At 43.2% G+C, this 24,669-nt stretch overlaps 1 protein-coding gene across 4 annotated transcripts in view; it reads left to right on the top strand.

Annotated features, from left to right (window-relative positions):
• Positions 1-297: 297 nt before the first annotated feature.
• LOC120051421 (sodium/potassium-transporting ATPase subunit alpha-1-like) overlaps positions 298-24,669 on the top strand; it is a 30,574-nt gene continuing 6,202 nt past the window's right edge. The window contains exons 1-15 of one of the 4 annotated variants that reach the window (XM_038998281.1): positions 298-595; positions 703-971; positions 1,068-1,511; positions 1,776-1,968; positions 2,702-2,877; positions 2,971-3,107; positions 3,255-3,405; positions 3,511-3,679; positions 3,780-3,934; positions 4,099-4,222; positions 4,375-4,520; positions 5,150-5,280; positions 6,191-6,292; positions 6,596-6,687; positions 6,893-7,111. In XM_038998281.1, coding sequence (XP_038854209.1) covers positions 367-595; positions 703-971; positions 1,068-1,511; positions 1,776-1,968; positions 2,702-2,877; positions 2,971-3,107; positions 3,255-3,405; positions 3,511-3,679; positions 3,780-3,934; positions 4,099-4,222; positions 4,375-4,520; positions 5,150-5,280; positions 6,191-6,292; positions 6,596-6,687; positions 6,893-6,921 — 2,547 coding nt within the window. In that variant the 5' untranslated portion in view covers positions 298-366 and the 3' untranslated portion in view covers positions 6,922-7,111. Of the gene's footprint in view, positions 596-702; positions 972-1,067; positions 1,512-1,775; positions 1,969-2,701; positions 2,878-2,970; positions 3,108-3,254; positions 3,406-3,510; positions 3,680-3,779; positions 3,935-4,098; positions 4,223-4,374; positions 4,521-5,149; positions 5,281-6,190; positions 6,293-6,595; positions 6,688-6,892; positions 7,112-16,898; positions 17,058-22,677; positions 22,795-23,000; positions 23,061-23,985; positions 24,190-24,324; positions 24,439-24,533; position 24,669 lie in introns of those variants that run through there. The other 3 variants (XM_038998278.1, XM_038998280.1, XM_038998279.1) reach the window with 3 other exon arrangements.

Genomic DNA, 24,669 nt, shown 5'->3' with positions numbered 1-24,669 from the left:
AATCGACAATAGTACTGTTTGTCCATTTTGAGACGCCGTAGCCAGTATACACTTTCTCAAAATAGTCCGAATGAATCTAAGATAATTCAAGAAATATGTCATAAATGTTGATGTTTTTGCTAAGGAGATCTTAGTTGCGCAATCTAAATAATATGTTTGGTGCAGTATTTCTCAAGTGAAAAAATGTGAATGAAAACAAATCGTCTATCGTTGAATGACAACAAAATCACTACTGTTGACCAATGACAGATGAAGGGGCATAGACTTTGGCACCTGAACTTCGGCTGGCCTCGAGAATTTGCTTGTGTGTGTACCAACAGCCCCCCAAAAACTTGCCGGAGACCAAAACGAATAAAACAGCACAAAATGTCGTCATATTATATGACAAACTGTTCTGAACTGTTTCGGATGGGAAGCATGCGGACACCTTTAGTGTCATTCAATGTTGTATTAATGCAATTCTCTTTTCCCACTCAGGTGGACAACTCCTCCCTCACTGGTGAATCTGAGCCCCAGACACGTACTCCGGATTTCTCCAATGACAACCCCCTGGAGACAAGGAACATTGCCTTCTTCTCTACCAACTGTGTTGAAGGTAAATAACTTCTGTAACTAGCCGTAGTGATTGAATAGTTCAAATAACTTAAAATGTATCACTTAGCCATTTTGTGATTCTAAACCATATTCTCCATGTTTTGTCAGGAACTGCCAGAGGTATTGTCATCAACACTGGTGACCACACTGTCATGGGTCGTATCGCTACCTTGGCCACGAGTCTGGAGGGTGGTAAGACGCCTATAGCCAAAGAGATTGAGCACTTCATCCACATCATCACCGGTGTGGCCGTCTTCCTGGGCGTGTCTTTCTTCGTCCTCTCCCTCATTCTGGGATATGGTTGGCTGGAAGCTGTCATCTTCCTCATTGGAATCATCGTTGCTAATGTGCCAGAGGGTCTCCTGGCTACTGTAACTGTGAGTACTGATGAAAAGTCATGTTTAACAAAAACTTCAGTCCTAACAACAAAACTTGTTGATTATTTAACTGTCTAATATGGCTTTCTATTGTAGGTGTGCTTAACTCTGACTGCCAAGCGTATGGCCAAGAAGAACTGCCTGGTGAAGAATCTCGAAGCTGTTGAGACCTTGGGCTCCACCTCCACCATTTGCTCTGACAAGACTGGAACCCTGACTCAGAACAGAATGACCGTGGCTCACATGTGGTTCGACAACCAGATCCATGAGGCTGACACCACAGAGAACCAGAGTGGTACCTGCTTCGACAAAAGCTCTGCCACCTGGGCTGCCCTGGCTAGAGTCGCTGGCCTGTGCAACCGCGCCGTCTTCCTGGCAGAACAGAACAACGTACCTATCCTCAAAAGAGATGTGGCTGGTGATGCTTCAGAGTCTGCCCTGCTGAAGTGTATCGAGCTGTGCTGCGGGTCTGTCAAAGACATGAGAGAAAAGTACAGCAAGATCGCTGAGATTCCCTTCAACTCCACCAACAAATATCAGGTAACCACATGCACTTTTTGTGGTATCTGTGGGTTAGCAACGGGTTAAACTGAGTTGTAGAAGGTGGTGTGATGGACTCAAAATCAGGATGGATGGATTTTCTCAATCAGCTTGGAAATGCCACTTTGTATCGACATCCAATAAGTTGCCAGAACTTTAGTTTTCCAGGCACTGTAGGCTACTTACTGGTCATTGCCTGCTAATTTAAATTTAAACTCTCTTCATGGTGTCATATGATCAAAAACCAATTCATTTCGCCCCTAGCTCTCCATTCATAAGAACATCGTGGCCGGAGAGTCCAATCACCTGCTGGTGATGAAGGGAGCCCCTGAGAGGATTCTGGACCGCTGCTCCACCATTTTGATCCAGGGCAAAGAACAGCCTCTGGATGACGAACTGAAGGAAGCCTTCCAGAACTCTTACGAAGAGCTGGGAGGGCTGGGAGAGAGAGTGCTGGGTAAGAGGGCACCAGTATGGGAAAATATGCATTCAAAGGTTTTGGACTGAATGAAAAGTCTAGAACAGTGGTATTCAACATTTTTCAGTGGGGCCCCATTTCTTCAACCAGAATTTCTTGCGACCCCGCCCCAAATCTAATGACATAACATAGAGGCAATCTGGAGTTGCTACATCTTTTATCCTCAATTTTTTTACTTATTGATAAGTACCTATTGATTCTTGAAGAATATAACTGAATAAATGCCTAATTAGTTCAACTGTCGTAAACCATCATAACCCAAAATATAAGCTTTTTTTTACCTCCAATGTTTGTAAACAAAGTAAATGTAAAACAACACTGAATAGCCTCAAAACATGGTTAAACTATAATTTTGATATCATGGATGGTCAATCCTTGCATCCATAGCTCTGTCTATGAGGGGTATAATTTCTCCAGCCCCATCCCTCAGCTTTTTACCGAACCAGCTGTGGGGAGCCTGCTTTGTTATTGTTTCAACTGCTGATTGCCGCTTTAAATTTTAACATCAACAAATAACCTTCAATTCATTACATTTTTAAAATGAAAAGAAACCAATAACAAAATGATCTTTCTCAAAACCTTTTGTATATTGTCCTTAACATAATCTGTACTCTTAATTTATTTATTTGTGACCACAACCCAGTTGGGCCCTGACTGGTCTAGAACATGAAGAATTTGTTGTGGCGTGTCTCTGACTCTGTGTCTTTTTCAGGTTTCTGTCATTTCCAGCTCCCTGATGACCAGTTCGCTGAGGGCTTCCCGTTTGATTGTGAAGAGGTGAACTTCCCAACTGAGAATCTGTGCTTCGTTGGCCTAATGTCCATGATTGACCCTCCCCGTGCTGCTGTGCCTGACGCTGTGGGAAAGTGCAGGAGTGCTGGAATCAAGGTATGGCAATATCATACTAAACACAAGACTCTTCAGTCAATCCACATAGCAGCCACTGTGATCAGACCACTCCTATTCCCTTCCTTCCCTTAGGTTATCATGGTCACTGGTGATCATCCCATCACTGCTAAAGCCATTGCCAAGGGTGTGGGAATTATATCTGAAGGAAACGAGACTGTTGAGGACATCGCTGCTCGTCTGAAAATCCCAGTTTCTGAGGTTAATCCAAGGTATGTTGCAATTTGTTTGGGATCATTTCCGTTATGTCATCATACACTTAAAGAGGAGTGACATAAACATTTATTTAGCCTTTTTGGGGCATCATCAGAACAGACCAATACAAGCCCCTATATTTAGCTTATATTTGTACCCTCCAGAGATGCCAAGGCCTGTGTTGTCCACGGTGGAGAGCTGAAGGACCTGTCAGCCGAACAGTTGGATGACATTTTGGCCCATCACACTGAGATTGTGTTTGCCAGAACTTCTCCTCAGCAGAAGCTGATCATTGTGGAGGGTTGCCAGCGTCAGGTACTATTTTATTGAATTAATTCATGCTCATGAGTCAGTGAGGATGATTGCATCTTACTTTTGGAGTTTCTAACATCTGTAAACACCTCTCCTCCTTATCCACAGGGTGCTATTGTGGCTGTGACAGGTGATGGTGTGAACGATTCTCCTGCTCTGAAGAAGGCTGACATCGGTGTTGCTATGGGTATCTCTGGATCTGACGTCTCCAAGCAGGCTGCAGACATGATCCTCCTGGATGACAACTTTGCCTCCATCGTGACTGGTGTTGAAGAGGGTAAGAGAAGCTCTGGCAATGACCAGCAATCTGTTGGGTTTTTCCATCCTTCTCTCATCACCCTGACTATTCCTTCCCCCCATCCTCTATTTCCCCTCAGGCCGTCTGATCTTTGACAACTTGAAGAAGTCCATCGCCTACACCCTGACCAGTAATATTCCAGAAATCTCACCCTTCCTCCTCTTCATCATCGCCAACATTCCACTACCCCTAGGAACTGTCACCATCCTCTGTATCGACCTGGGAACTGATATGGTGGGTCTTTCAGATGTGGATACTCCTCCTTTGTGAACAATCTGATAATGTGTTCTGCTGCGTTATGAAGAACAATGTACATGATCATTTTAGAGTTTGTTTGGAAGGTCTTTGAACTAACATCAAAGTTACCAACGATGATCTTTCCCATCATTACCTTCAAGGTCCCAGCTATCTCCCTGGCCTATGAAGAAGCTGAGAACGACATCATGAAGCGACAGCCCAGAAACCCCAAAACTGACAAACTGGTGAATGAGCGGCTCATTAGCATAGCCTACGGTCAAATTGGTAAGGAGTAAATTTGGCCCTTCTTCTGTTTTGCCTGCCTTTACCGGGTCTTGTTTCGTTGTATGTTGGCCAGTCAGTTTCATAGCAAATTAACAATCTGATCAATGCCTCTTCACTGACAAAAATACTCTCCTCATTTTTACTCTTCACAGGTATGATGCAGGCCACAGCCGGTTTCTTCACATACTTTGTTATCCTGGCTGAGAACGGGTTCTTGCCCATGGATTTGCTGGGTATTCGTGTGGACTGGGACAACAAGATAATGAACGACATGGAGGACAGCTACGGCCAGCAGTGGGTAAGTACACAAACACCACTCTGCTTTTTGCTGTACTAACGGATTAGCATTGGCCTTGTTTTGATCTGATTTGATCTGAAGTTCTCGATAAGAGCTTTTTCAATCTCTCTCCCAATTTTTTAGTTTAGTTTATTCCAGCATAAATGGCAGCTGAAAGCTGAATTGCGTATATATCTGGAAATTCAAGATAACAAAATAAATCAGTAAATCTGATACATTATCAAGAAAGTTGAGAAGTCATGGATCAGGGTTGATGCACAGCTTGCATTTCGGATAGTCAGCAGAGGAAATATCGATTGTCTTGAAAAAGACGGAGCATCTCAGTCACAGCCAGGGATTCAGACATACAGGTCCGTAGCCTCAGCAATGCACCTCACCGGCCCCAACAGTCCTCTCCGTTATTTTGGGCTTTGTAGATAGCTTGCTACTATTCCTCCAGAACTACCATTTTTGAATGCCACTGCTGCCGCCGGCACACAGGTTCACCACACATTTGGTAACAGAGTGGTCAGTAATCTTCACTACTGTAATGTATAAATGTAAGAAACATATGTCCTCTCACTCTTCTTTTTTCCATATGTCTCTCTACACACTCTCTCTCTTTCTATGGTCTATGATCCATCCTTCAGACATATGAGCGCAGAAAGATTGTGGAGTTCACCTGCCACACAGCATTCTTTGCCAGTATTGTAGTTGTACAGTGGGCCGATTTGATCATCTGTAAGACCAGGAGGAACTCCATCCTTCAGCAGGGAATGAAGTGAGTACACACATCGATCTTTGTGGTCTTGGTCTAGGTCTGGGTCCTAAGAGGTTTTTTCTGAAGCTTGATCTTCACTGCTCTGGTCTTGACTTACACATCACCAGAATCAGAATCACCTTTATTCACCAAGTACATTTACACATACTCACAATTGTACTTGGTGATATGGTGCTGCTAGCAATAGACAACATTAAAGGCCAGAATACAGACAGAGCAATTTACACAAAGTTTAAATACATTATATACAAAATTGATAAAATGTGCATAGAACTGAAGAGTAAGAGAGGATATACACATTTACAGTATAAATATATTGTAGAGAATTCAGGGGTAGCCCTGACCGGGACTTGAACCCAGGTCCAGCAACTGTCAAGCCAACACCTTAATCATTACACCAAACCTCTCAATGAGGTGTTGGGTTAAGGTCGCTACATTACCCCCTTCCTTTGGGAGAGTGTGTCCCCACGTTCCTCTATACCATGTCCCTGACATGTTCCAACCTCTCCGGTGACCACATGGCCACCATCAAATTTCTGACACCAATGTAGCAAATTCAGGGGGTAGCCCCAACCGGAACTCGAAACCATGTCCAGTGACTGTCAAGCCAACACCTATACCATTACACCAAGAGGCCAGAACCTCTAGACAAGGTCGCTAAGTGTTGGATACTTGATGCAGTGTGCATCACAGATTGCAATGTGCCTTGGTCACTATTGGCCAGTTGGTGAGGGCCACAGCACGGGGAAAGAAACTGTTCAGGTGGTGGGTGGTTTTGGTCATGATGAAGCTGAACTGTTTGCCAGAGGGGAGTTAATGTGCATACAGCCCTGCAACTGACTTCTAAATCAATATCCACCCTGTTGGTATCAAATCCATGATTTTTTTTCTTTTTTTCCTCCCATCTCAGGAACCGTATTCTCATCTTCGGACTGTTTGAGGAAACTGCCCTGGCTGTCTTCCTGTCCTACTGTCCTGGAATGGATGTCGCCCTCAGAATGTACCCACTCAAGTGAGTAGACCCTTCTGATTCTCTTCTGTATATCAGCTTGGAACAAAGCTCACCCGTTTTAAAAGATGAGTGGTAAAATGGATGGATATTACAATGGGTGGAGGAGACTACTGTGGCCTCAGGATCAGTTGGGGTTCACTAGTTAGCTGAAGTGTAATGGAGTTTACTGCCCAACCAAGAGAGAAAACGCCATTTGACATTAGGGGCCTGGTCAGCGCATTACCTCGCTGTTTTACGCTCAACTTAATCTCTTTATTCTTTCCTTCTCTCTTTTCTTCTCTCTTTCCTTCTCTCTTTCCTCAGGCCTTGCTGGTGGTTCTGTGCCTTACCCTACTCTCTGCTCATCTTCCTCTATGATGAGGGTAGAAGATACATCCTGCGACGAAACCCAGGAGGTAAGTGCTCAGGGACTATGGACGAAAACAAGCTGTTAAGATAGCGTCGACAATTTTACATCAAAGTTAATAATTGTGTTATAACATGACAATGGCATGCAGGATTGGGATGGACGAATTATTTAATTTGTCTCATGGAGATTTTCAGTGACGAGATGAAATCTAACTAATTGTGTTCTTCTCTCTGAATTGTCTCTTCTTTAAGGTTGGGTGGAACAGGAGACCTACTACTGACAAAAAGAGGCTATCCCCAGGATCCCTCAATGTCACTCTGCTGCTACATCTCAACCAACAACATTACACTACATTTCAATCTGCTACATTACCATTACATCCAATGAACACTGTGATGGTGCACTCAGCTGCATTGAGGAGTTCTTGATTGTGATAATGCAAATTGAAATAAACATCACTTCAACACGAATGCTTAAGACTGTATTCATTTTTTGTTGTCTGAATTATTTAGATTTATTGGTTTGGATTTAATGTAAGACCTGTAGGCTTAAATTGTGTTGCATCTATGGGAGAAAAAACCTAGTATAGTTGTGTCTTATTTGTTTAAAGTAAATGTCCAGTGTTTGCATAGTTCTATGAAATATGACCTATAATGAATTACAATATGAGTGAAATAGTTTTTACTTCCAAAAAATTGTATTGAAGTATGTTAAAAAGCAGCTTTTCTGTGTTTGAATGGTGTGGGCGTACTCCAACAACAGAATGGTGTGGTCGTATACCAGTCATTTAAAATATTCAACAGCTGATTGGCCAGCTCTGCCAATATGTCAACGTGATGTCATGGTATATGAGGAAATAGCAAGCATTTTTTAAACACTGTTTGAGGTGGGGCTTTTTTTCTCTAATTTATGCTTTGGCCAGAAGTATGAGTGAGTATACAATGAGTCAACAACATTATTTGGGTGTGAGTTAATAGAATATTAACTTTTAAAAGTGAGATTTTAACCTTATAGTTACTTTTAAGGTCAGCTGTTTTTATCTCAATATCAAATCATTTATGGTTAACAATTAAGTAGCTTACTGTGATTGTTTTCAATTAAAATGGTCAAAAATAAACAAAAATAGCTTCTTTAAGAAAACATAGCATAGCCGAGAGCTGCCCAGTGACACGAGCCCACCAGACGAGCTAAACTACTTCTATGCTCGCTTCAAGGCAAATAACACTGAAACATGCACAAAAGCACTATCTGTTCCGGAAGACTGTGTTATCACGCTCTAAGCAGCCGATGTGAGTAAGACATTTAAACAATTCAACATTCACAAGGCCGCAGGGCCAGACGGATTACCAGGACGTGTACTGCGAGCATACGCTGACCAACTGGCAAGTGTCTTCACTGACATTTTTAACCTCTCCCTGTCCGAGTCTGTATGTTTTAAGCAGACCACCATAGTCCCTGTGCCTAAGAACACTAAGGTAACCTATCTAAATGACTACCGCCCCATAGCACTCACGTCTGTAGCCATGAAGTGCTATGAAAGGCTGGTCATGGCTCACATCAACACCATCATCCCAGAATACCCTAGACTCACTCCAATTTGCATACCGCCCCAACAGATCCACAGATGATGCAATCTCTATTGCACTCCACACTGCCCTTTCCCACCTGGACAAAAGGAACACCAACGTGAGAATGCTATTCATTGACTACAGCTCAGCATTCAACACCACAGTGCCCTCAAAGCTCATCAATAAGCTAAGGACCCTGGAACTAAACACCTCCCTCTGCAACTGGATCCTGGACTTCCTGACGGGCCGCCCCCAGGTGGTAAGGGTAGGTAACAACACATCCGCCATGCTGATCCTCAACACAGGGGCCCCTCAGGGGTGAGTGCTCAGTCCCCTCCTGTACTCCCTGTTCACTCATGACTGCACGGCCAGGCACTACTCCAACACCATTATTCAATTTGCCGATGACACAACAGTGGTAGGCCTGACGAAACAGCCTATAGGGAGGTCAGAGACATGGCCGTGTGGTGCCAGGATAACGACATCTCCCTCAACGTGATCAAGACAAAGGAGATGATTGTGGACTACAGGAAAAAGAAGACCGAGCATGTCCCCATTCTCATCGACGGGGCTGCAGTGGAGCAGGTTGAGAGCTTCAAGTTCCTTAGTGTCCACATCACCAACAAACTAACATGGTCCAAGCACACCAAAACAGTTGTGAAGAGACCACAACAAAACCTATTCAACCTCAGGAGACTGAAAAGTTTTGGCATGGTTCCTCAGATCCTCAAAAGGTTCTACAGCTGCACCATCGAGAGCATCCTGACTGGTTGCATCACCGCCTGGTATGGCAACTGCTCTGCCTCCGACTGCAAGGCACTACAGAGGGTAGTGCAAACGGCCCAGTACATCACTGGGGCCAAGCTTACTGCCATCCAGGACCTCTTTACCAGGCGTGTCAGAGGAAGGCCCTAAAAATTGTCAAAGACTCCAGCCACCCTAGTCATAGACTGTTTTCTCTGCTACAGCACGGCAAGCGGTACCAGAGCACCAAGTCTAGGTCCAAGAGGCTTCTAAACAGCTTCTATCCCCAAGCCATAAGACTCCTGAACATCTAGACAAATGCTACCCTGTCACGCCCTGACCTTAGAGATCCTTTTTATTCTCTATTTTGGTTAGGTCAGGGTGTGACTAGGGTGGGTACTCTAGTTTTTGCATTTCTATGTTGGCCTGGTATGGTTCCCAATCAGAGGCAGCTGTCATTCGTTGTCTCTGATTGGGGATCATATTTAGGCAGCCTTTTCCAACTGTTTTGTGTGGGATCTTGTTTTTGTATTGTTGCTTTTTAGCCCTACAAAGCTGAACGTTTCGTTTGTTACTTTTTCTTGTTTTTGTGCCGGTTATCAATAATAAAAATGATTAACCTACCCCACACTGGATGGTCCGACCATCCTTCCAACAACGGTTGTTACATACTGTCATGCCCTGACCTTAGAGATCCTTTTTATTCTCTATTTTGGTTAGGTCAGGGTGTGACTAGGGTAGTCTAGTTTTTTCATTTCTATGTTGACCTGGTATAGTTCCCAATCAGAGGCAGATGTCTATCGTTGTCTCTGATTGGGGATCATATTTAGGTAGCCTTTTCCCACTGGGATTTTGTGGGATCTTGTCTATGTCTAGTTGCCTGCGAGCACTACATTAGTTTCACGGTTCGTTTTGCGCTTTATTGTTTTCTGTGAGTTTCATCCAATAAACATGTGGAACTCTATGCACGCTGCGCCTTGGTCCATTAATTCAACCAACAATCGTGACACATACCCAGACTATTTGCAGTGCGCCCCCTCTTTACACCACTGCTACTCTCTGTTGTCATCTATGCATAGTCACTTTAATAACTCTACCTACATGTACATACTACCTCAACTAACCGGTGCCCCCGCACATTGACTCTGTATCGGTACGACCCTGGATATAGACTCGCTATTGTTATTTTACTGCTGCTCTTTAATTACGTGTTACTTTTATCTCTTATTCTTATCTGTATTTTTTTTTAAATGCATTGTTGGTTAGGGGCCCGTAAGTAAGCATTTCACTGTAAGGTCTACACCTGTTGTATTCGGCGCATGTGACTAATAACATTTGATTTGATTTGATTCTTAGCAAAGAGCAATTTCTCAACCAAGAAATTTGCTAGGACTGTCTGGGAGTGATCTGAGTGGTGAGGGGAAAAGTGAAAACTAGCTCTTATTGGCTGAGAGGTTTGCAACCCTCTTTGTTATTGGTCTATTAACTAATTTACCACATGGTGATGTCACCAGGCAGGCCAAAACTCCATACCACCAAAACAGGCTGACATTTCAGGCAGTCTTTTCAAACAGCTCTTAGACTTAAATGGCATTATCATAATTTTCATAAATTCACAGTATTATTCCAACCTAAAACAAAGGAATAAAACTTTAAGCACTTGATAATTTAGGGTTGCACATGTTATTCTTTGTTGAAATTCTGAACACTGTTATCCTTATTGAACTGTAGGATTCCAAAATAGAACACCTAAAATAACAGTCTAAAACTCCCTCCCTATGGTTATAGATAGAAAACACAAGGCTTGTGACACAGATTCAGATGGATTAGTTGTTTTGTTTTGATGCTGACAACAGCAAGGTTGAGGGAGGGTATGTGAGGTAGATCTAGGTTTATGATTATATATGATTACTTTGTCTGATTACTAGGCCAGACAAACAATGACAGAATGGAAATATGAAAACACTTGCAAACAAACATGTGAAATCCATTGAAGTCAAGCCAAATATGGCTTCAAAACAATGAGTCATACGGAACACATGCACACAATGGTGAAAAGGTATTGGTATGCCAAAGCTATTAGTCAAGGATTTCATCTGGCCGTATTTGATTACCCTCTCTCCTCTGTTTGAGCCCCTATCCTCAATTATCTTAAGGGCCTGTCTGACTGAATGCTATTCACTAAAAACTCCAAACTGGATACAGGCTTTATTATCCAGTTATGAATGAGACATGGGTTCATGGAAAGTTTAGTGCTTTCTTAAAGGGCAATTCCGCCCCTTTTCAACTTCATATTCATTATCTCCAGCACCATACCAGTCTACATACTGTATGTGAAAACGGCACGTTTATATGATCTGCGGTTAAAAAGATAAGAAGAAATGTCCTATAAAATGATCTGTGACATCACATTGTAGGATTAAAAGTAGTGATTGGAACCGAAATTATTTTCCAATCGTTTGGTTCTGAAAAAAAAAATCTGTTCCGTTCAACTGTTCCGACCAGCAAAATAAAGTTCTGAACTGGTTCAAACCCCAAAAAAGTAACGGTTTACAATTGATTTTTTTTTACAATTAGCTCCACATTAAATTACTTCACCAATCAGTGCGGATAGAGCAGCTTGCTATGGAGGGGGAAAGCTATAGTTATTTACATGCATTGGACAGACAAGTGTAGGACACGAGATGTGACTGAAAGTTTGCGGGTTGGGAGAGAGCGAGAGAGGGTGGAGGAGGAGGCGTAGCTTGAAGCGTTTATATCTACGGAGGAGCAGCTTCTATGAAGGAACGTTGAATGTCTTTGAACTTCCGAGAGTTAGCTTAACGTTGGACCAGAGCTAGCTAGCTAGCCAACAAGCTTGTGTGTGCAGAGGGGAACCAGAATTAAAATAAAAACACGTGAAAGCTGATAACTATAGTATCCTTAACTAGCATTGAAAAAGTGAATCCATTCTTCTCTAATTAAAAATCTCTCTCCCTAATTTCTGAATCACGCTTGTAATGTCAGTAGGCTACAATGGCCTATGCTTCGGAGGGGGAGGGGAAGGTATCATACACATGTGCCTTTCTAAGGAGTTTTTCCTAGCCACCGTGCTTCTACACCTGCATTGCACCTGCATTGCTTGCTGTTTGGGGTTTTAGGCTGGGTTTCTGTACAGCACTTTGAGATATCAGCTGATGTAAGAAGGGCTATATAAATACAATTGATTTGATTTGACACCCACACACACTGGCAAAGATTTTCAGCTGGCAGGCAGACACTGGAATACATTTCTGAGTGACAGAGTCAGGGCTTTGCAGAGGCGCTTTGTTACATTTTTTGTAGGACTCAAAATGCCCGGAACGTAAAATAACACTATTAACTGGTTCCCATACTTTTAAAAGAATGGTTCTGTTCCAGAACAGTATAAATGTTCCTCAAATGTTTTATTTGTTTTACGGTTTTCTGTTCTGTGCCCTGAACTGGTTCCAACCAATGATTAAAAGTTTAACCTGCAGCAAGTTTCTAGACAGAGGGAGGGTATGTTCTTGCTCCCCACATCACTGTGAATCTCATAGTGTTTGAAAACCAACTATTCATGATGTATTCGGGTAGAACTTTTATACCAACTGATACCAAATGAAATGGCCCATGGCAGACCCCCCCCCCCCCCCACTTGCAGGATGTAGTAGTCCGGGTATAGATCCGGTAAGGAGGACAATGGAACGCAGACCATGGGGGATTGGCACACATTCAACAAATCTACATTTACATTGCATTTTAGTCATTTAGCAGACACTCTTATACAGAGCGATTTACAGGAGCAATTAGGATTAAGTTCCTTGCTCAAGGGCACATCAACAGACTTTTCAACTAGACATCTCGGGGATTCGAACCAAAGACATTTCAGTTACTGGCCCAACGCGCTTAACTGCTAGGCTAGGATATTCTTCAAATCTGTCATGATCGATGTATTGTAAAAGGCCCCTGTCGAGGGCCTGTTCGAGTTTGGATATATGGTCGAGTTTGGATATATTTGGCTGTTTTCGCTGCATAACATTTAGAAGTAGTCCATTTTCAGGTTTAGAAGAAGTGACTCCTAAGTACTAACTCCCGTTCATATAATCTGGTACCATAGCTACATGGAGAAAGCAGTGGAGGTTACCAAAGTCGTTTTTAACTGTAATGCAGTGGATTGGTGACAATGAAATTAACATGTATTGGGGTTGACATCTATACAGCATTATACTCTGATTTTTACCTCAACATAGTGTGAAATACACATATAAACAATAGCCCAAATGTAGGCCTAATTTTCCAGGGGGCAATGAGGAGATTAAGGATCTTTCCCTCACGGCATTTTTCCCCCACGCGTTTCCATGACTTTCCATTGTTTTGGTCGAGTTCCATTGACCTCTCTACCACATCTATTGTGCACACAGCGAGCTGCCTAATCACCTTTCCTGTCCCAGCTGTAACCACCAAGTGTCTGGTGATGCCCAACTCACCGCAGCACAAATATCCCCCACAGCCAACCCTTTAAATAATGCCTAAGATGCTGCCAGACCCATAGTGGAGTGGATGTGTACACCGCTATGTAACCATTGCCCCTTGCTGCCATATGCCTCCACAATCTAGTGGGAGAGACGTTGCTTAGAGAGTGCCCTGCCTTGAGCTGGATTAGCAAAACATACAAAAAGCTGGTCAAATAACCGGATCCGGGTCCACTCAATGTACTTGCATAAAGATCGTACTGGACACAGGGCATGTAACTGCAGTTGCTTCTCAGAACAAATGGAGGAAGCGAAAAGGGAAATAGCTCAAAGCTAGAGACCTGTAGGGCATAGTCATGACCTTTGGGGCGAAGGCGCCATTAGGATGCTTCGTCACTTTAGAGTCGCCAGGAGCCACGACCAAGGAGGATTTGTAGGAGAGGATCTTCAGATCCACAGACTCCAGTGGTTCAAAATGGGGCCTCAAACATAGCATCCACAACCAAAGCTAAATCCCAAGTGAGCGAAATAGGTTTAGAAACCCGTCTGGGATGGCACACACCTTTTAGGAAGCGCACCGCAAGGGCTAGTGGCGCCATCAATTCCCACTTGACACGCTGAAATAGCCGCCATGAACACTTTCAAAGTGGAGAATGAACAACCCTGCTCATTAAAATGTCCCCATGTGCACTCTGAAAACAAACAATTCCTTTATTTTGGCACCAAAGCCCCAACACCTGCCACTTAAATGCATAAACAGATGACAATGTACATTTTCTCATGATGCGCAAAGATTTCCTATATCTGGGAGACCAGCCAGGGGTGTAGCCTCCACTCCTGAGAGAGAGGGCCCCACCTGGATAGAAGATCTCCACCTGAGTTGAGGCAACCGGGGACATGCGTCGCCCAATGCGAGAGCATGTGCGCGCACTGCTCCCCAGCAATAGGGAGCGAGACAGAAAATTAAGAGGAAGAGAGATCGAGTCTCTCCCCATCGCTTGATGTATGCCACCACTGACATACAGACATGATGTTTGCTTCGACCAAATACCCAATCCATTTCCGCATCCCGCAACTGAGACTCAGTCGAGGTACGGGCACCCGGGAGAGGAAGTCACCATCGGAAAGACCAAGCTCCTTCAAGAATGCTATACAACTGTCAAGAGAACCTGCACCGTGGATTAGGGGAACAGTGCCAGCCGCGGGCAAGCAACTGTAACTGACACCGTCCGAGCATGCACCGAGCTGAGACATACAAGACAACAAACATTACTATCTTTTTATTCATTCGGGCATTGTCGCAAACTCAACTTGTTAGCCATCTTCATCTCATTGCTACAGGAAACTAGGATAACAAATACAAACTCCAGCACACAATGTCCAGGGGATGAGCACACTGTACCACAAAAGGACAGTTAGCGCAAAGTCAGATAGTCTTGTGTTCCAAAACGTTTTGTTTTTAGTAGCGTGAATCGTTCCTGCTCACATCGAGGTAAAGTGCGGAAGAATTGACGGAATGAATCCGAGCCTCGGGCTTATCACCTGTGGAAGCGAGGCGCGGATTTCATTGGCCTTGTTAGCCGTGATTTTAATTCTTCAACCGAAGTCGCGAGAGTGCTACTCCCCATAGTTGTTTAACCGAAGGTACCGACTCAAAAGGAACATATTATCACCTGCTGTTTGATGCATACAGTGAAAATGGAGCAACGTCAACTAAAACAATGGTGGTGTTATATGAAAGAGAGCCTGTATTTTTTGGTCTGGGTTTGCGTATGGGTCAAATGCAAAGCTGACCTTAGATCAGTCTTTAGGCCTAATAGGGACAGCTTCATCCTACTCTGAGACCAACTTGTGGACTGGTATTTCTTCCCCACTAGGGGGCATTATGCAGATAAAGAGAGAAGAGCTTCCTCTCGCTCGCCCTGTGGGGACAGGAACGTGATAGTTTCCATGGTAACTCATTTATTGGATCAGGCTCACAGCTTGTATATACAATTTGAGATATTTTTAGTTCCGTCTTTGAACACACACACACACACACACACACACACACACACACACACACACACACACACACACACACACACACACACACACACACACACACACACTGTGCCTGAGTGTGCCGCTGTCTGTCCATCTGTCCATCAAGTCTCTCCAAGTAAAATTCATGCAAACGCTTTCAAGCAGCTTCTTGGGTACAACAAGTCCTAGATGATACTGTACATCGGCATGAATCATGAAGCAAAGTCTTGTGTATAAAAATATTAAATTCAATGTAATTAGCATTTCAAATAGTTTTCTTTGACTTTAGTTGACCTGTCGTGGTGGGGGAAAAGTCAATGTCTGAGTGAATGTGTTTTCATTAGAGTTTGTATGTAATGCTCATTATTAACACCATTTTAGATTGTCTTATTGTAGGGTGAAGCCAAAGGGAAAAGTTGATATTTGGGTGGACAATAAAGATGTGTTGTTCTATACTATTCTATTCTACCTCACACAGGTAGAATGCTACACTAATTACAGTGACCTATAGACATGTGGTTGAATTCTAGACATGTGGTTGAATCTGCCTCTGTCTGGTTCTGCAGTGAAATACCTGGTCCTGTATCCACAAAGCACCTCAGAGTAGGAGTGCTGATCTAGGATCTGTCCATATAATATTATTCACTATGATCTAAAAGACAAACTGATCCTAGATCAGCACTCCTACTGGAGTCCAAACTGAAGGGTGAAGTTAAGACATAAAACAGAACCTTGAGACGGGGTTAATGGTTAGGATCCCAAAGTTAAAGAGTTAATCATTTGTAGATACAACAACCTGCCATCTTCCAGGCTTCCATTATTCTTCTGACAAGGTCACATTGTCCACAAAGTGTTCATGATAGGGTCAGGAGGGAAAGTTTACATCCTACATACAGGGTTTAACGGCCTGGTTCGTTCAAGTTTAAACTTCCTAAAGACCAGTGATGGAGTTTACACTAAAATTATCGCTTTCCATAAATGAGGTTAAAATAAGGAATGAAGAGAGAGTGATTGAGAGAGAGAGAGAAAGAGTGTTTGTGTGTGTTTAAATCATGTTCATTCTTAAATCTATGTGGAAATTAAGAGAAAAGGGACAAACAAAACATGTAGAGAATTCTTAAAGAGAATTGAGGATAGGTTTAAAGAGGATTGAGGATAGGTTAGTATCCATTGTGAATATGAGTGGTGAGAGATATTGACAGAGATTTCATCCTAATATGAATAAGCCTGCACAGAAGAGATCACGTGACTTTCCTTCATAAATATTTGAAGTTACAGAGACTAAAGTCCATTGTCACGCAATGGATTCATTCTACTTTATGAAGGCCGATAATCGTAAAACATTCAATAATGGGGACTCCGCCCCTCCATTCTATGTTACCATGGCAAAAAGTGCAGACGTCACGATCGAAAGGAACACTGTATATAAGTATTGGACCTTTTAATGAGACGGGGAGCTTGGATGCGTGTCCGGTAGGAGTGACACGTGTGGATAAGGGCACATCCAGGGGCAATACATTTTTCAAATCGTTTTTAAGTAAATTGGGATTTGATTGTTCAATAAGTTGTTTTTTTCCCTCCACAAAACTGCAAACATGGGACGTGGAGTAAGTGCGCTTTTTCTTTCCATCTTCACATTCCAGCTCCTCCATGAAATGCTACTGTAGCCTAATTTACGCAATTCTTAATTGTAGGCTACTTGTCAAAAGTGGTATGGATTTAAAAAATATATATAATACAGTCGAAGTTGTTTTCAAATTATCACATGTACGTAGATGGCCGCATTTTTTTCAAAATGCCTGCGATGGGAGAGTGACTTCCGCATTTTGTAGGCTGAACAAAAGTTGCTTTCATAACGTGTCTTGATCGAGTGTCAATTAGGGTTAAACATGTGTTGTTTTTACATTGATACTGGAGATCCACAGGTTGTTTAGCTTGGATCTAGTCGCCAAGGAGAAAAGCTTGTAAACGCTACGATGATAGAATTGGCGGTGTAAGACAAGTTTGAAGATTGATACAATGTTTATTTTCATCCAAGTAAACTGCCGCCAAGGTGACTACAAATGTAGCGTGGTCTGTTTAAATTCTAATTGCGGGAAGTGGGGAAGACATGCTATCTTGTGACTTGTGTTACTTTGAGATACACGGCCATACAGAGCCTTAGCTCACTTCTGAATATAAGTGATGGTCTTTGTTTCAATGAGTCTTTCATGGTGACTTGTAACCCGCTTGACTGAGTTTTGTTCATCAATGAGAAGTATAGGTAATATTCAGATTCTTAATCAATTGGTTAAATGTAGTTGCGACTGTGGGCTATTGCGAAAGTCTGTTCTTCATAAATTGAATAATAACCGTAGTCCACCCCATTCACAATATCAACCATGCGCCAAAGTCGGTGTTTATTTTTTTTGTCATGCTCGTTGAAAGAATGTAGTTTTTATGTATAGATGGCCTACATTGGAATAATTGACTTTGGCAGCTTAAAAGGATAGTTCTGGATTTGAGCAGGATGCCCTTATCTACAGTCCCCGAGTTAGACGAACTCGTGGATACCATTTTTTTATGTCAGCGTTCAGTTTGAAGTTAATTGCTAACTAGCGTTAGCGCAATGACTTGAAGTATATGGGAACACGCTAACACTAGTTAGCATTGGCTCACGAAAATACCTCTAAGTTTCGTAATACTGGACGCAGAGACCCAACAATTGTATCCACGAGGTCATCTGACTCTGGGGAAAATACCAAACTGTTCATTCATAACATTTGAGCACCTGCAAAATCTCTTTAAAAAATAAATGTATTCCACTGAAGGCTTAATTGTTGTATACTGATTTGGCATATGGTTGTGTGTGACATTTCTTGTGTAGCCTACATTCTGCGAATATTCAGATAGACCTACATCAACTACAGCCCTCTCATGTATTAATGAAAGTCATCGCTTTTCAAAAAAACCAATAGTTTTTATTAAATCCAGTGATGTTCAATACACTAGATTTGTTGTATATTCCTCTCACTTCAAGGCATATTGTTCTAGACTTGTAGAATTACGTTTCTTTTAATGGGCAAACCTTAGTCAATCGGGTTTTTGTCATCAAACCTGTCTAAATAACTACCTGCAATTTTATGGTGATGGGAAATGTATCAATTATTGGAGTGATTTTTAATTTGATGTTTTATATTTTACAGCTACCTATCTGTGACTCCTGTATTTGGGTACTGTATTGACTACTGTATGGCAGACTGGTGGGATATCGGGGAGGTTAATAGCATCATATAAAAGGCTCGCCACTCCCTGCTGGGCAATGGATCACACGGGCACAGTGATAAATTATGCATTCACAGCTACAGTAAGAGAGGGGTGACTTAGAGACAGATTGGTTGTATGATGTGAATGCAGAGCAGCAAACCTCCGTGTTTGGTGGTGAACACTCTGCTCTGCCCCCACCCCTTCTGTCCTCTTCTCAGCGCTCCGGTCCAGTACACGCGCAATAGGCACAGATGCTTGGACAGCCGGACTAATGATTTCCAGGAGACCACAGAGAGGGATGAGAGAGGGGGGAGTGAGAGGTACAGGGAGAGAATGAGGGTGGCATAGGGCTGGAGGGAGCAAAGGGTTGGTTAGAGCGGTGAGGTATATGGAAGGGAGACCGCTGTGAAGATGAGGCACCAGTTGCTGCATTGTCATCATTGTTCATAGGCTCCTGTTCAGAGGGAGCTGGCAAAAAAAATTCTGAACTGATTGAATGGCAGATGGAGGAAAAATTCTGTTTTCTATAATGAAATGGAAAATCAAGAGGTATGATAGTATACAACTGCTCACTGTCAACAAATTGAAACGCCCAAAAGTTCCTTCCCGAAATGGAATACTATGGCTACTGTTTCCATCTCTCAAAATAAACTGCGATGATCTGAAAACAAGGCCGTTTTCCTGTAACGTTATTAGGGCGCCGTCTTTCTTTGTTTTTACACTTCTTTTCTCGCCATCTTTCATCAAGGGGGTCATTGTTTTAAAGATTCCACCACTGAGTGTGATGGAAAGTGGCTTGTGGAAAATCTCCACTGTAAACAAATGAGGCCTAGAATATGTCCAAAACAAGGCCCTTTTATATGGTGAAGTAATTGGGGGATTATTTTATTTCTCTCCAGTGTTCCACCTCTGAGCTACTATCAGGTTGTGGCCTCAGCTGACCATTCTTTCCCCCCAGGGGTCCACTGTGGAACCAAGAGACCTGCTCTCTAGCGCTCTTTAAAAAAAAATAATGTTTTGCTCTCTCTCTCCTGAGGATTTCACATTCTTTCCGCTCGACAGTCACTATGTATTAGGCATCCCTTTTGTCACATGCCACCCCATCTCTGTGACAGAGAACACATCTCACCCCCACTGCCCCTTTCTCTCTCCTGCTTGAGCTCCCTCTGCTCGTTTGGCTTAGCTGCCTAAACATTATGGAGAGTACCACACATTATTACACCTTCTGTTTCCTCCACTGTAATTTCTATTGTTCCAACTGCCGAGGGAATTGTGAAAGAAACTTTTATCCCATAGGCCTACTCACAATCGGCATTTCGCAATAGCCATATGTGTTCTGTTCTAACCTACATTTCAGACTAGCGCAATAAAGGAAGTTGCATCCCATTGATTCGTATTCTGCTTTTAACTGTGGTTCCTGGGGTCTTAAGGAGAAACACAGGCATTCACCATCCTTTGTTCTGTGGGAAAACCGACTCTTCCAGCGGACGTGGTGGGAGTTTTAAATGCGTTTCTTGTGAATAAATGAACTTTTTTCTAAACTGAAGAGAGGGAGAGAAAAGGGGAGGAGAGTAACACGTGACTCGGTCCATTCAGATATCTGAGAGGTGTGGTTATGTCGCCTGTAGCAACGGGGCAAAGTCCCAGGGCGAGGAGGAGCCAATATGCTTGAGTGAGCAGCTTTTGTATTTGGCACACGTACAGAACCAGGAATGGTGTTCACAGGAATTCGACCCTGGCTGTAAAGTATGCACCCGCTCGACCGTCTTATGAACTTTTGTTGATCTGGCGGTGGTGTTGTTTTAGCGTAAAAGTGAGAGGCCCCTCGTCTCACTGAGGCTCTGTTCTGTTTATCGCTGTTGTTTTTATGAGGACAGTTGTTCTTTCAAACTTTCTGTCCTCTTGGAAAGGATGTCTTGCCAGCTTCACCCCCTTCTCCACCCACCCTGCGTTCTTGCACTCTCTTTCAGACATAGTTGTTTCTCTGTCCCTGACTAATTACACTCACTCCCATATGCAACGTTCATGAGAACAACGATTACGCAGTTGAATATACTACTCTGAACTATGGGAGAAATGGTATGCAGACCCAAGCCATGTTTACCACAGTGGTGTTGCTCCCACTCCCAGATCAAACCATTACAGTAATCCCATATAAGAATGCGGTAAGCCTGGTATCTTAGGTGTTTTGCTAAGAGGGTCTGAATAGATTCCGTGACTGTACAGTTTGTCCAAAATAAAGTCACTCTAAAGATATATTTCTTTGCCCCATTTTTCATTCTTGTTTTTACGTGGTTCTCTATAGAGGTGCAAAGCCTCATTTGTTCTCAGGCTTGTAGTGGGACAACTGTTGTTTTTGCGTGATTGGTCTTGTGAGAGATTCCACACATTTGCTGACATTCACACTTTCTTTTCCTGTTTTCAGTGCACTAGCTTCCTGTTACATTTGAGAGACAGCTGAGTAATACTTCCAAAACAGCATCCTCCCTTCCTTGCTTCATTGTGGTAATAACGGATGTGTACACTATTGGGAAAGTAAAAGGGATATTTCTAAATAGTATTAGTAGGAGAGGGGGTGCATTTCCAAGAAGGGCAAGTCGGTGTGCCTGTCAACTAATAAAAAGACAACCGGGGACTGCGAAAACGGATTCCTTGAGGGGGCCCGGAAGACTCCAGCAGGACTTGTCGTTCCACCTCTACCCTTTACTGTCCCAACAGCAAAAATAAAAACAACTGGTAGACACCTTATGTTGGATTCAGTTGTAACCAAACAACGAAGTTTAATTATCAGTCACGCCCCTGTGACTTGGGGATCACATTCTAAACCAGGATCTGTCTTGCTTAGTCAAGCAGCTTTTGTGTAACCCCATAGGGTCAAATCAAGAGAAGCATGTAGAGCTCTCTCCCCCACAGCCAAAACACTTCTGAACACCAGTAGAACCTGAATAATTTATGATCGCTAACTGCCTTACCGATGTTTAGCTGGTACTGTGCGTTATCCTGTTGCCGCAGTGTCCCAACACCCTCCCATTTCAGCCATCTAGCTGACGCGCATTCTTCAAGGTCTTTATCCTCTTCCCAAAAGTGACCGATTTGATAATGGAGAAAGGGAAGAGTGAATGAACAATGGGTTTGCAGAAGGTGAGGTGCCAGGGCTTTTTTGGACTTTCACAATGAGATGACTCCAGAGGAAGAAAGTTCTGTGTACTCAAGACAACCGAGCCAATGGTGTGCATCTTTTCCCCTCTGGAGAGTTTATTTTACCCCTATTCTGGACAAAGTATTGTGACATAGGGCCTAATAGTCTGACATTCCTGGATTGCAGTGGAGTATGTTGAAATGACCCTCAGCCCCACCCCTTCCACAGCTCTCCTTATTGACGCAGTTGCGCAAAGTGACGGTCTGTGACATGATTGTTCATTAAGCATTCCTCATGAACTTCAGACAGATGCCATTTTCAAACATCTGAGTTTCTTCTGCTGAGTAGTGAAAGTAATTGGGCTATCTAGCACAGGTCGTAGACGCTAAAAGGTGAAAGCCTACCGGGTGATAGTCCAAAAGGAACAGCCACACCTATCTTTGTACTTGTTGCACCATACCTGTCTAGGTCACGTTTGTTTTGTAAATGATAACTGGGCTTACGTTCAGTAGAACAATGCTACATCAATAACCCACAAGTTGTTGGGTGACTTCTGGTAAGTCATTTGTAACTGAAAAGTAGCCCTTTTATCCTTTGTTCAAATGAGCGAGTCTCATTGACTCAATGAATTACCTTTCAAGAGTTGGGCCCCCAGACTTGGGTTTTATTCATACCTCGGAAACACTATGGGAAACTATACTATAAGCAGATTCTGCATCAGGGGCTTGAGTTGGGTGAAGATTTTATTTTCTCGGCCAGAGCTCTAAAGGGCCTCTTTCTACCTATTTTATTATATGTGTTTGTATATATATATTTTTCTTATCTTATCTCGCCCTCTGTAGGAAGGACGGGAACAGTATGAGCTGGCGGCGACCTCTGAGCAGGGAGGCAAGAAGAAGAATGCCAAGGCCATGAAGAAGGAGAGGGACATGGATGAGTTGAAAAAGGAAGTTGATCTGGTGAGTCGGCTTCTCTCACTTTCATTCTCTTTCAGGACCTGGGAAGTTCATCTTTAAATCACAAGTCTTGGTCATTCGTGTGTTGATGTCACTGACTTGGTGTCAAGCTTGGCGCTGCATGTAATGTACTGTATGTTTATCTCGATGGTGCAGAAGTGCAGTGCAATACGATTGTCAGTGACATGTTCCTAATCTCTGTCCCATAGGATGACCATAAACTGACCCTGGATGAGCTCAACCGCAAATACGGCACCGACCTTAGTAGGGTAAGTCTGGAGCTTCACTCATTTTCATTTCAGTTGGCGATTCATTCATCTCCCCTGCACTTTTCTGTTAATAAATTAGTTGTTTATCGACCACAGCTGGAGGGCAATTCAGCTCGGTTCTCCTCAATTCGAATAGTTTCAATTATTTAATAGAAAAATTAAGTCAAGTGATGGACTTCAAAGTTCTGCTCAAGTTATGGGTTTCGGACTCTTGGGATCTCTTCCAATTATTAAACCGTTGAAGAAGGGGGTTATCATAGACTTGGATGTGACAAATACCAAGGCAATACGAGAGATGCTTTATCCCTCTTTTACAGCCATACAAATGGAATCTTGATCATGATTGGGAGATCAAGGGGAATAGTAGATTACCGCCTCCAAACCTAGCAGCGCAGCTTAGCAGCCGAGTGGTCCTTTTGAATAATTCACAAGCAGCAGGCCCATAGCACCTCAGCCCAGATTTAGGATGCGCTCAATCCCAGCAGAGGAGATGGCACTGTTTTCATTGTTTGCGGCGAGTTGCCTGGCAACTGTCAGCACCTCGACTCTCTCCAGAGCCCCATTGACTTGTTTCTCTGTTCTCTGCCTTATGTGAAATTAGAGTTATGACTTGGCCCTGCAGTGTCTCTGTCTGCCACTGACAGACCTCGTAGAGAGATATATTGTGTTGACAATTTGCTTCCTCTCTCCTTATCACGTGCCGTGAGAGAGAATCTCAAGAATGGGGGGCAAGGGTGGGGTACCTAGATATGCCCGACTATAGCAATGTACTTGATTTTAAAAAGCAAGGGTCGATAATGGTATACCCTTAAAAGGTTGGGTGGGAGGGAAGCACCCATTCTTTTAAAATTAAGTATCCTCCTACAACATCTTAATTTGAGGTCTCGACATGTAAAGTAACACAACCAATTTTCCATTTCCTCAGGGGTTATCCAGTGCTAAGGCTGCCGAGAACCTTGCCCGTGATGGCCCAAATTCCCTGACCCCTCCTCCCACTACCCCTGAGTGGGTGAAGTTCTGCAAGCAGATGTTTGGCGGGTTCTCCATGCTGCTGTGGACTGGAGCTCTCCTCTGCTTCCTGGCCTACGGAATCCAGGCAGCCATGGAGGATGAGCCGGCCAATGATAACGTAAGATTCCAAGATGAAGAATGTTGATTTTATTGACATTGTGATGGAATTGAAAGCAGTTATTTATTTTGTACTGGTGTTTGTGCGGGGGAGTTAACTTAATTCTAACACGTTCTGCATCTTTGTCCCACACAGTTGTACCTGGGTGTTGTACTCTCTGCTGTTGTCATTGTTACTGGCTGTTTCTCCTACTACCAAGAGGCCAAGAGCTCAAAGATCATGGACTCCTTCAAGAACCTGGTCCCACAGGTACTGGCTGTTTTAGAAACACTTATTTTGAAGGTGTTTTTTCCCCCTTATTGTTACATTTAAAGATGAATCTTGTTGTGTCCTCTGCCTGGTAGCAAGCCCTGGTTGTCCGTGACGGTGAGAAGATGAACATCAACGCTCAACAAGTGGTGGTTGGAGATCTGGTGGAGGTGAAAGGTGGAGATAGGATTCCCGCCGATTTGCGAATCATCTCTGCCAGCGGTTGCAAAG

This window comes from Salvelinus namaycush, chromosome 7 (genome assembly GCF_016432855.1).
Source record: "Salvelinus namaycush isolate Seneca chromosome 7, SaNama_1.0, whole genome shotgun sequence".
In the NCBI taxonomy this organism is placed as follows: Eukaryota; Metazoa; Chordata; class Actinopteri; order Salmoniformes; family Salmonidae; genus Salvelinus; species Salvelinus namaycush.
This window is presented reverse-complemented; position numbering and strand designations above follow the sequence as displayed.